The 12,009-nt window shown below is 31.6% G+C and overlaps 1 protein-coding gene across 1 annotated transcript in view; it reads right to left on the reverse strand.

Moving 5' to 3' along the window:
• Positions 1-3,195: 3,195 nt before the first annotated feature.
• Positions 3,196-12,009, reverse strand: part of LOC106471010 (transmembrane 9 superfamily member 4-like) — a 16,356-nt gene continuing 7,542 nt past the window's right edge. The window contains exons 3-6 of the mRNA XM_013931596.2: positions 10,569-10,632; positions 6,947-7,066; positions 5,338-5,427; positions 3,196-4,219 (exon numbers count right to left, since the gene is read on the reverse strand). Of these exons, the coding sequence (XP_013787050.1) occupies positions 4,070-4,219; positions 5,338-5,427; positions 6,947-7,066; positions 10,569-10,632 (424 nt within the window). The 3' untranslated portion in view covers positions 3,196-4,069. The remainder of the gene's footprint in view (positions 4,220-5,337; positions 5,428-6,946; positions 7,067-10,568; positions 10,633-12,009) is intronic.

The raw sequence follows: 12,009 nt of genomic DNA on the forward strand, positions 1-12,009 counted from the left end.
TAGACTGAACACAATGTAAGACAAAGTAATCTTTATATAGGACTACACTGAACACAATGTAAGACAAATTAATCTTTATATGGGACTAAACTGAACACAATGTAAGACAAAGTGGTCTTTATACTGTACTAGACTGAACACAATGTAAGACAAAGTAATCTTTATACGGGACTACATTGAACACAATGTAAGACAAAGTAATCTTTATACGGCACTAGACTGAACACAATGTAAGACAAAGTGATCTTTATATGGGACTAGATTGAACACAATGTAAGACAAAGTAATCTTTATATGGGACTAGATTGAACACAATGTAAGACAATGTAATCTTTATATGGGACTAGATTGAACACAATGTAAGACAAAGTAATCTTTATACGGCACTAGACTGAACACAATGTAAGACAAAGTGATCTTTATATGGGACTAGCCTGAACACAATGTAAGACAAAGTGATCTTTATATGGGACTAGCCTGAACACAATGTAAGACAAAGTAATCTTTATATAGGACTAGACTGAACACAATGTATAAAGATTACTTTGTCTTACAGGACTAGACTGAAAACAATGCAAGACAAAGTAATATATATTAAAATTTAGCCTCAGTCTTAGAGTTGACCTTTTATTCTCACTATTCCTAGAGTTAGTGACTTGTGTAATCCACTCAAACTTTATATCTGGATTTAAGATAAATTTATTTGTAACTGGGTTTAAGGCAAACTCCAATGGCTAGTCTATACGGCCCCCTGTTGCATTGCATTTCTTACCACTAGCTCACCTCCTGTGGATGGACCTTCACCAAATTTGGCATGGAGGTTCATTGGGTCTACGGGGAAAGATACATGCAAATTTTCAGTTTTGTGGTTTTTATGGGCATTTTTTTACCACTACCTCGCCCCCTGTTGATGGATCTTCACCAAATTTGGCATGAAGGTTTGTCAGGTGCATGTCAGAGATATTTTGTGTTTTACAGTTTTTATGGGCGCATCTATTACAATTACATATAAGGGAAGTGACTTTTTCATTCATCACGAATTAACATAACTTCCGTCCAGAGGACGAGTACTCAAGCTAGTATTATAATAAAATCAAATTATATTACACAGTCTTTGTTATTTTAATTTGTTTTTAAATTTGCTATCATCAAAGTACTTATTTTAGTAGACAGCAAACATGAACAGGATCACGTGACATTGTTCAGTTCTTTCTCCTCTTTCGATCTTCATATATAAACAACATTTAAACTCTTATTTCTGTTTAAAAAATGTCTTAGTTTGTAAGCATTAGCAAACAACAACATCTTAAATGTAATTTAACTAAAAAACATTCGCATATTACACACAGAAACTTAACAACTTTAATAGGAAGCAGTTATCTGAAGACGAAAGACTTTCGAAACATCCTCTACACTTGTGTCTCTACAACAGGCAGTTGCTGTCCATTCTACAAAGTTTCATCAGTTATCACAATCCTAAGCTAGCTAGATATAACTGTGCTTACTTTAAATAATCTTGTGGGAAAATATAGAATTGTTATTATTATATTACCCCCCTCTCCCCAGGCATTCTGTTCTCTTGAATTACAAACAAAATTCTCAGTGAATAAGAACTTGTCTCAGACCCTACTTGAGCTTCTTTCACCCTCCTGGTCAGTTTCACCAATAACATTGTTTAAATAAGTGGGGTGGAACTTGGAAGTGAACATGTAGGCTACCTTCACATACATCTTTTCTGTTTATTCAGCGAAGTGTTCTTTGAATAAATTGATACATTTAACATTAGCTGCCAGTAACTATTGGGGAAGTGAATTTTAAAGTGTAATGAAAAGGAATAATGTACTTTCAATTGAAAGCCAATACAACTTTATTTTAACCTATTAAAGTCTAACCTCTACTTAAGTTGGAGTAATTTAACCTTTGGATTATTTTAAGTCTTATTCTCTCAGACTTCATAAAATTTACATATAAACTCGTAGATCTGATTCTTGTTTAAGGTGTTACCGATAATTACAAAAAAGCATTTCATATTTTAACAGTCACTCCTGAAGGCCAATGACAACTGTGGACTCAGTCAACATACTTTTCACTATATAGAACTTACTGAATAAATGTTTCGACTATTGTTTTGTAACAAACACTGCAGTAAGATAAAATGGTAAAAGTGCAACTGTGATGTAGGAACAAATTTGATGTTTAGTTTATATATCTAATATGTTGTTTCATTTTCATATTCTTTTTACTTTTGAATATATATTATTTATCTTGAGCCAAAAAGTAAATTTACACAAGCACACATTCTTTGGAAATCACCTAACTGTCATTCATTTCCATCCATTGCAGTATTTAAAATAGTTTAACAAAGGTGCTGGTAAATATGAATTGGGGTGGGGAAGAAAACAAGGGCAGTATTATAACTGCCATATTATACCTAAACTGTCAAGTTTTGGGCTTCATTAAATGGGAATACAATTGATGTAACATATACCATCAAAAGTTTAAGTGTTTCAATGTTCAATTTTTAGGTTAAAAATAAACAAAAAGATCCTAAACGCAAGTAAACAGTTATAAAGAACTGTATGTGATGTAAACTGAAAACCAGTGTGACTCTTTATGAATACAGGATGACAACAGCCAACAACAAGACAAATTATTTTAAAACCACTTGCATATCTTATAATCTGTTCTTTAAATTAAAAAGCATTGCCTTATTTAGGGGTTGTTATATCCCAAATGTTTTAAGCCTATAAAACAACCAACTGTGGAAACAGATTAAGTCACTCATGAGAGAAATAACTTTTCTGCATGGTATGTTAACCCTAGAATTATGGATGGAGTCCAAATATAACAGATTTTTCTAAATGACTGATACACCAAGTTATTTGTAGGTTCATGACTTTGTTGTTACAGGATCCCTAATAACATAGGTAACAGTCTCACAAATTACTGCTGGTGTTTCCTATGTATTTCACATAGAAAATAAAACAAAATACAATTAAAGATAATACATTATGTAGATCCCACAAGTAGGGAATGATAAGCACACAAGCTAATCATTTGTGGATTAACTACCAATGTGATAAAAAAAAGAAGTTAAAGAAAAACTTGAACATATTCATGTGGTAATACTGCGTGTAACTAGGTTTGACACAAAAGACCTGTCTAAAATGTAGTGAAAAACAACAATCCAGGTCATAAATTTCAATGGATTTTTTAATGTTTCAAAGTAGCCCAAAACCTGACTTTTGTACAAACTTTTGTTATAATTACCATCCAACAGATGCACAAAAAACTAAGTGATCAAAATATTTTTCTGATAAACATCAGACACAACTGAAAAAAAAAATAATGAAAAAAAACAAACCACTCCTTACAGTTGAAAATTGTACAGTTCAAATACTTTATCTAAGTTGATTTACAAACCTCATCCACTTTATTATTCACGAAAGCTTTGTCTCCTTTACAGAACAAAACTGAACACTTTACCTTCGTATAAAGCTAACAGAAATACACTTTCTCCTCACTCTGACAAAACAGAACTAGTAATGAGCTCAAAAATCCTCATTTTACAAAATGAATGAAATGCAGAAAAGAAACAAACAACAAAGTATGTAAAATAAGATATCAATATATCACCTCGTTTGAGCTATTGTTGTATACAGAATGTACGTTTAAATATGTTATAAAATATACACCAATAACCCAACAGAATTATCTTTAACTTCAAAGTGGATGACAAATTCTTGAGTTTTCTTGACAATTTCCATTATACAGCAATATATAAAGAAGATGTGTAAGTTCTTTATGTTTTAGAAATATCAGACATCCTGCTCAGTGTAAAACAAATTCATCACGTTTTCGAAAAGGTGGGTCAAGAAAGCAAATTACAAAAAATGAACAAAAGAACTTGTTTAAATAACTTGTACAAAAGAAAACAAAAGACAGTGTCCATTTCACAATGCCCATCCATGAGTGCATTAAAAAAAAAAAATCACCACTTCAAATTTTTTCTTAAATCTAACTATGTTCACAATTTTCTAATTCTTGTTTTACGAACTAAGATCATACATTAGTCAATTTTCACAGCTGCATAAATCTTTCTAATGAACGCATAAGCAGCGTAAAACCCAATAGTTCCAGTCAACATCCAGTATGTGAACACCATCAACAGAGTATAACCAAAGTACAGGAGCGTTGGTATGAACTCGGTGATCTCCAACTGATAAGAGACAAAAGCAGATGAAAAATTATATTATCATATTAGGCTTTTGGTGAATGTACTAAACAAAAAATCAAGAAATTACTGCTTTAAAACAAGAGTTAACATATAAACAGTACGTAAGGTAAGCTTATTAATGAATGAAGGAATGATGAAGACTGCTTGAAGTGTACAGAAGTAGCATCCTTCCCACAATCCTCTAACAGGTCATGATGAAGACTGCTTCAAGTGTACAGAAGTAGCATCCTTCCCACAATCCTGTAAGAGGTCATGATGAAGACTGCTTCAAGTGTACAGAATTAGCATCCTTCCCACAATCCTCTAACAGGTCACGATGAAGACTGCTTCAAGTGTACAGAAGTAGCATCCTTCCCACAATCCTCTAACAGGTCACAATGAAGACTGCTTCAAGTGTACAGAAGTAGCATCCTTCCCACAATCCTCTAACAGGTCACAATGACGACTGCTTCAAGTGTACAGAAGTAGCATCCTTCCCACAATCTTGTAACAGGTCATGATGACGACTGCTTCAAGTGTACAGAAGTAGCATCCTTCCCACAATCTTGTAACAGGTCATGATGAAGACTGCTTGAAGTGTACAGAAGAAGTATCCATCCTACAATCTTGTAACAGGTCATGATGACAACTGCTTCAAGTGTACAGAAGAAGCATCCTTCCCACAATCCTGTAACAGGTCACGATGAAGACTGCTTCAAGTGTACAGAGGTAGCATCCTTCCCACAATCTTGTAACAGGTCATGATGATGACTGCTTGAAGTGTATAGAAGTAGCATCCTTCCCACAAATTGTCCATGCAGGGTATTCGTTACTAAACTCACCTTAACCACTAAAACACGAAGGTTTATTGGTAAACTTAACCATAATTATAATAAGGTATCAAGTTAGATATGTTAAATTAAATGATGATGATATTCCAAGAAGACAGAAATGGTGATTGCTGAAAGATGAATATTTTACAGTGTATTACAGCACAAAATTTTTACACAAGACCATAGGTCACACTGCTAGTTGTTGGCTTAATTATGAAAATAAAAAAGAAGAAATTTAACGAAGGGATTCTATTGAAAGTGAGTGAAAGATAATGAAATATAACATACTTTGGTCCAAAAGTAAAAGACGGCATATGCAAAGACATAAACTGCTGATCCACCAGATACGATGAATGATCTCCACCACCAGTGATAGTCCTGAAACACATTACACTGTGATTAGTACAGGGTTTACCAACAAAAATTAAAACTCTTTAGTATCTGTTTTTTGTGTGCATGTAAAACTGTTGAAACACTTTATACTTTGAATAGAAGTTTGGGTATAATTTTAGATTTACCAATAAAACAACTAGTTACAGAACACTTGCTACAATTATAAAATTTCTGTTTGTAACAGGCCTAATGATAATTAGGTTTTATGTTAATATAAATACATGAGATTATGCTTGCAAACACAGTTCTATGTGTGGAAAGATAAAAGCATAACAGATCCAAGATAACATACGAACCACAAAGGACTATTTGGTCCTTCAAGATTGTTCTTGCCCACCTTTTATTTTTCATCAACTCCTATAAAGTTTGGGCCTACACTAGTATTAAATGAAACTCATTCCATAAACTAACCATCCTGTTAGAAAAATAAAACTGTCTTAACTGGAGTCTGGTCTGTCTTTTTCAACCTTAAACTTGTATTCTCTCAAGCTATTATGTTTAGAATATAATATAAAAAAATCAGAGACTTTAATTCTATTGATTCCTTAAATAAGCTATTCAACTTCAGTAAGATCACCTCTTTTCACTGCTCTTTTGTCAAGAGAAAATAAATTAAGAGATCTTTATCTTATCCCTATGAAATAACCCTTCCATCCACAGGATTATCCTAGTAGCCCTTTTCAATAAGAAAATATCTTTTCTTAAATAAGAAGACCAAAACTGTATACAGTATTCCAAGTGAAGCCTAATCAAAACTGTACACTGTATTCCAAGTGAAGCCTAACCAAAACTGTACACAGTATTCCAAGTGAAGTCTAACCAAAGCTGTACACGGTATCCCAAGTGAAGCATAACTTTTTTTGAAGTTATGACTGTAATTTTTCCCTGCAACCTAACAGTGGAACATGTGGACTAGCTTTACACTGCATTTAGTAATAGAACATGTGGACTAACATTAGTTTTAACAATTGCATAAACAAGTTTTTGAACTCTTAATAAGTTTTATGCTGAGATTAATGATTAATATTTATTAACAGAATTACATCATACAACAGAGCTGGATGAATAACAATTACCTATGGGTTTCAGTTATAATGTTTAATGTCATGTAAAATAACTGATCAATCAAAACTATGATTAAAACATTAATGCCACAAAAATAATCAACAAATTGAAATTAGTATTTCTAATTATTACTGTTTTCAATTATTCTAACTATCCAAGTCTCATGTGAAAAACATCAGTCTTGAAGTCTCACAAGTTACCGAAATGATAACTTTTTAGCTGAAGTTTTGTAAACCCAACGAAGCTAGTTATTCATTGTACACATGCTTTATCATTTAATAAATTAGTACTTATGAAATTATTTTGTATGTGAAACTCTTAAAACACTTCACACATTTGCCAATAAAATAATTTTAGTTATGAAACACTTATTACAATTACCTCTAGACAAAACACTACAAAATGTGTAGATATTTAGAGATTCATATGATAAACCCACCTCTCCACAAAGCTGGAAGTATACCATTACAATGGATATCTGGGAACAAGAGATGATAAGAATGATGAAGACAAGAAAAAGAAATCCAAACAGGTAGTAAAACTGGTTTTCCCAAATGGCCTGGAAAACAAGAAATATATTCATTATGAAAAGAACAATGAAATATTTGTTGCAATATCATTTTTTTAAGATTTCGATCGAGTAAATTAACCAGAATGTTCTATAACACAAGATTTATTTCTATATAAAACTAACAATACAGTCAGTAGGAATGGTCTTTTACACATTTTATTTTCTATATAAATTAACAAAAATTAAAAAGGCTGTTTTTTTCTTTGCTACTGAAACCATTGAAAACACTGGATGTTTTTATCTTTACATGTAATGTTTCTTGGTCCACCACCACATGTTTTCTCTATATTTATAGTATTTTTGGGTCCACCACAGCATGTTTTCTCTATATTTATAATATTTTTGGTCCATCACCACATGTTTTCTCTATATTTATAGTATTTTTGGGTCCACCACCACATGTTTTCTCTATATTTATAGTATTTTTGAGTCCACCACAGCATGTTTTCTCTATATTTATAATATTTTTGGTCCACCACCATCACATGTTTTCTCTATATTTATAGTATTTTTGGGTCCACCACAGCATGTTTTCTCTATATTTATAATATTTTTGGTCCATCACCACATGTTTTCTCTATATTTATAGTATTTTTGGGTCCACCACAGCATGTTTTCTCTATATTTATAATATTTTTGGGTCCACCACCACATGTTTTCTCTATATTTATAGTATTTTTGGGTCCGTCACCACATGTTTTCCCTCTATGTTTAGAGTTTGTTAGCACCAACTATTACAGTGACTGACTAAATAAAACATGGTTGAACTCAAGAGGATCTTAAAACCAATTAGGGTATCTCAGTTTTATCTGCAGATATTCAACTAAATGAAGAGTAAGTATGTGAAATAAATAAATCTATAGATTTTCTATGATAAACACAGGTTTGTTTGACCAAATATAAGATGAGTTTTATTTCATCACGCAAGTTACAGATTTGAGAGTTATGGACGAATGCTTTTTAAAATAGGTAATAATAAATTTCAGTTACTGGTACAATGTCTCAAGTACACAGGTTTTAATTGTAGAGTAGGTTATTTGTACTTAAGTCAACATTCAACAATCTGTATTTAAGTTAGAGAATTGATAGTGGCTACTTACGCATAGATTATTTGTTTATAGCTGAATAGAAAAAAAGTGAATAAATATGAGTATGTGAAAAGTTGTGTAAAAGATCTGTATAAGATTAGGAATGTCTTGGGAAATAATGATGAAAGACATATAGAGATGTGCCTCGATATCTGGATAATTGAGGGAATGTTTGATTTTATTAATAAGGCTTCTCCGATTCTTCTTCTTCTTCTGTTACTATCATATTCATGTTTTAGTACTGACTTTATTTTGTAAATATTTGCTGGTGGGTTGGGTTTGTTATATAGCTTTTTTAACGTGTTTAACTTTCATTCCAGGGGTTAAAATTAATATATTCATTATGTTAAGCTTATATTTACATGCTAGCCATTTCCAGATTTCAGATACAAGTATCTTAATATCTTCCATGTAATGTAACTGTTTAGTTTTCTCTGTTTTATGGAATGTTTTTTGAGTGTGCAACTTCTTCATCAATGTTTACTGTGGTGCATATAATGTATGATAAATTTAGGAGGCTCTTTAGAGTGTCTAACTTCTGGTGGATTACATGATTAGAAAATCAGTTTGTGTAATTTCTCCTTTATGTGTTTTTTGCTAAGAATGTTAGTAGTGAATTCATGGGGGATTCATGTGATGTTAACATTTAAAAACATTAGGATGTAGTTATTTTTATTTTCAACTGTAAATAGTACGTCTTTGTGTTAAAGGAATTTTGTTTGTTCATCTTGACAAGTAAAGCCACAAATCTAAGCCAAAATGTAGGCTTATATATGGAAATGTTTAAGGCATGTTGTTCTATGTGATGCAAGAAACGAGTGACCAGAGTACCTGATAATGTATTTCTCATGTCATGTCTTTGTAACTGAAGGAAGTATGAATCTACGTATTGTAGCTAATTGTAACAGTTCAATTAGGTGTTACTGTTTTATGTTGATTCTCTTTTTAGGGTCTTGCGAGATGATTTCTGAAGTAAGTTGTATTGACAAGGGGTTTGAGGGAATAGGCTTACGCCATCAAAGCTAGACATAATGACGTTGTTGTTTAAACTATGTAAGTGTTGTGGAAGGTGTGAAGTGTTTTTAATTAGATGCTTAGTTTGGAAACATAAGGTTCTGAAATCTAGTTAAAGTATTTACCAAGGTTGTAGTTTAAAGTGTTATAATAACATCTTGTAGCTTTCTTAATTTTTTTGTTGTATGTTGCGTTAAGGTCATAGTTTTACCAAATAGAAGTATCATTCAATATATTTACTATTAACGAATCATACTGTTCGTTAGATAGAATATCCTTTATCAGCTCTTTGTTGTTTTAATGAATTTTTAGGCCTTTTTTTTTTCTGTTGATGTCAAATTTTGTTTCCTAGGCTTCTTATTGTTTAGCATTTTAAAAGTTTTTTCCACTAAATTCATCTACGAAGTTTTTGGAATGTTGGATATTTGTTTCAGTTGTTCATTGTTCTGTGATGAATTAGATGGAGATTCTTCTTGAGATAAGTTGCTATTGATTCAGTTATATTATTACTTTCCTGCAATGTTTTCAAAGATAGTTTTTTTTTAAACACCAGGAAATATTTACAAAATAAAGTGTAACAATTGCTCAGCCTTTTATGTAGGTGAAACAGGACGTAATGTGAACATTGGATTAAAATAACACCAAAAACACCCTTCCCAAGTCCATGAACAAAAATAACCACAGTTTTTCAGAACAGAGTGTCACTAAAACATGAACGTGACATTAACAGAAGAAGAATCAGAGAAGCCTTATTAATAAAATCAAACTATAAATTTTAATTTACCCAAGCAAATCTCTATACGTCTTTCAACGTTATTTCCCCAGACATTCCTAGTTTTATCTTTGACACAACATACTCCACATACACTCATATGTATTCACTCTTTGTTTTTTGTCTTCAGCTATAAATAAATAATCTGTCAATTCACACAAATTGATATGCATAAGTAGCCACTATTGATTTGCTAATTTAAATAAATTGTTAGAATGTTGATTTAAATACTAAAACATTCTTTACCATTAAAACCTGTAATCACACCAGTGACTAAAACATCGTACCTGTTTTAAAAAATATTCTTCCTTACGGTAAAAGCTGTTAGTTGTAATACAAAATGTTTATAATCATTAAGTAAACTCAAAACAAAACTATTAACTAAAATGATTGTACGAGTGTCATAGAAATGAAGATTTAAGTTCCATATATTTTGGTAGATCACAATCTTATGAAGTACAACTTTTAAAAAAATAGTTTTAACTTTTAAATTACATGATTTGAGTGTAAAACTATAGTAACAAAGATTTAAAATCCACACATAACAATGTTGTCAACTTTACTATACATCTTTAACATAATATTTGTGAATGTTACATAAAATTCTTTAACTTACAGTGAAAATGAAGAACAGTTCAATAAACATCGCACCAAATGGTAGAATTCCAGCTATAAGTGTGCTGAAAAATAATGAGTTAAATATTTATCTAATAATGTAATTGTACAATATTGGAGATACACATATAACTATCTGTATTCTGACTATCATAGGTAAATAAAAGTAAATAATTAATTTTGAATTATTTATTTTCATGTCAATTAATTGATTGGTTCAGAAATTCGTCATTTTTAACATGTTGCTAGCTGCTTGGAAAATAAACTAATTTTGAATATTATACATTATTTTTTTATGTTGATAGAAGTATATGAATTCATGCTGTTAAGAAAATAAATGAGTTTTAAAATATCAAATTTCTTCATGCTAGTGGAAAAGGAATTAATTAATCTTAAAAAAATGAGTGATAGTGGTCCTTGCCAAACACAAATACCGGTAGTGAATACCGTTGGTAAATAAAGTGATATTATTACACCGCTTACATAAGATATTATGCTAGAAATCTTGGGTTAAACTAGAATCTATGATTAACCTGGAGTCGGTGCTCCAGAACCTTAAATTAGAGCCGAGTACATAAAAAAATTTTATTCAGTTTACACCCAAAATTGTCTTTTATAATCAATCTCTCAGAGTGTCAGGGAACACCTTGGTTGTTTGTATCCCCCCCCCCCATTTCTACTGATAAATCTCTGTCACAACATTCAAATCCAAAGGTATGAATATTTATTATTTTTAACATGTTCTTAGAAGTTTGAAATAATGTGCTTATATATGGGAGGACTTACCAAAGTAGAGGATTCATGTACCAAAATAATGTGCTTATAGATAGGAGGACTTACCAAAGCAGAGGATCCATGTAATAAAATAATGTGCTTATATATGGGAGGACTTACCAAAGTAGAGGATTCATGTACCAAAATAATGTGCTTATATATAGGAGGACTTACCAAAGCAGAGGATCCATGTACCAAAATAATGTGCTTATATATAGGAGGACTTACCAAAGTAGAGGATTCATGTACCAAAATAATGTGCTTATACATGGGAGGACTTACCAAAGTAGAGGATTCGTGTACCAAAATAATGTGCTTATACATGGGAGGATTTATCAAAGTAGAGGATTCATGTACCAAAAGAATGTGCTTATATATAGGTAGACTTACCAAAGCAGAGGATCCATGTACCAAAATAATGTGCTTATACATGGGAGGACTTAACAAGGTAGAGGATTCATGTACCAAAATAATGTGCTTATATATAGGAGGACTTACCAAAGCAGAGGATCCATGTACCAAAATAATGTGCTTATACATGGGAGGACTTACCAAAGTAGAGGATCCATGTACCAAAATAATGTGCTTATACATGGGAGGACTTAACAAAGTAGAGGATTCATGTACCAAAAGAATGTGCTTGTATATAGGAGGACTTACCAAAGCAG

The sequence above is a fragment of the Limulus polyphemus genome, unplaced genomic scaffold, assembly GCF_000517525.1.
Source record: "Limulus polyphemus unplaced genomic scaffold, Limulus_polyphemus-2.1.2 Scaffold4352, whole genome shotgun sequence".
Lineage (NCBI taxonomy): Eukaryota > Metazoa > Arthropoda > Merostomata > Xiphosura > Limulidae > Limulus > Limulus polyphemus.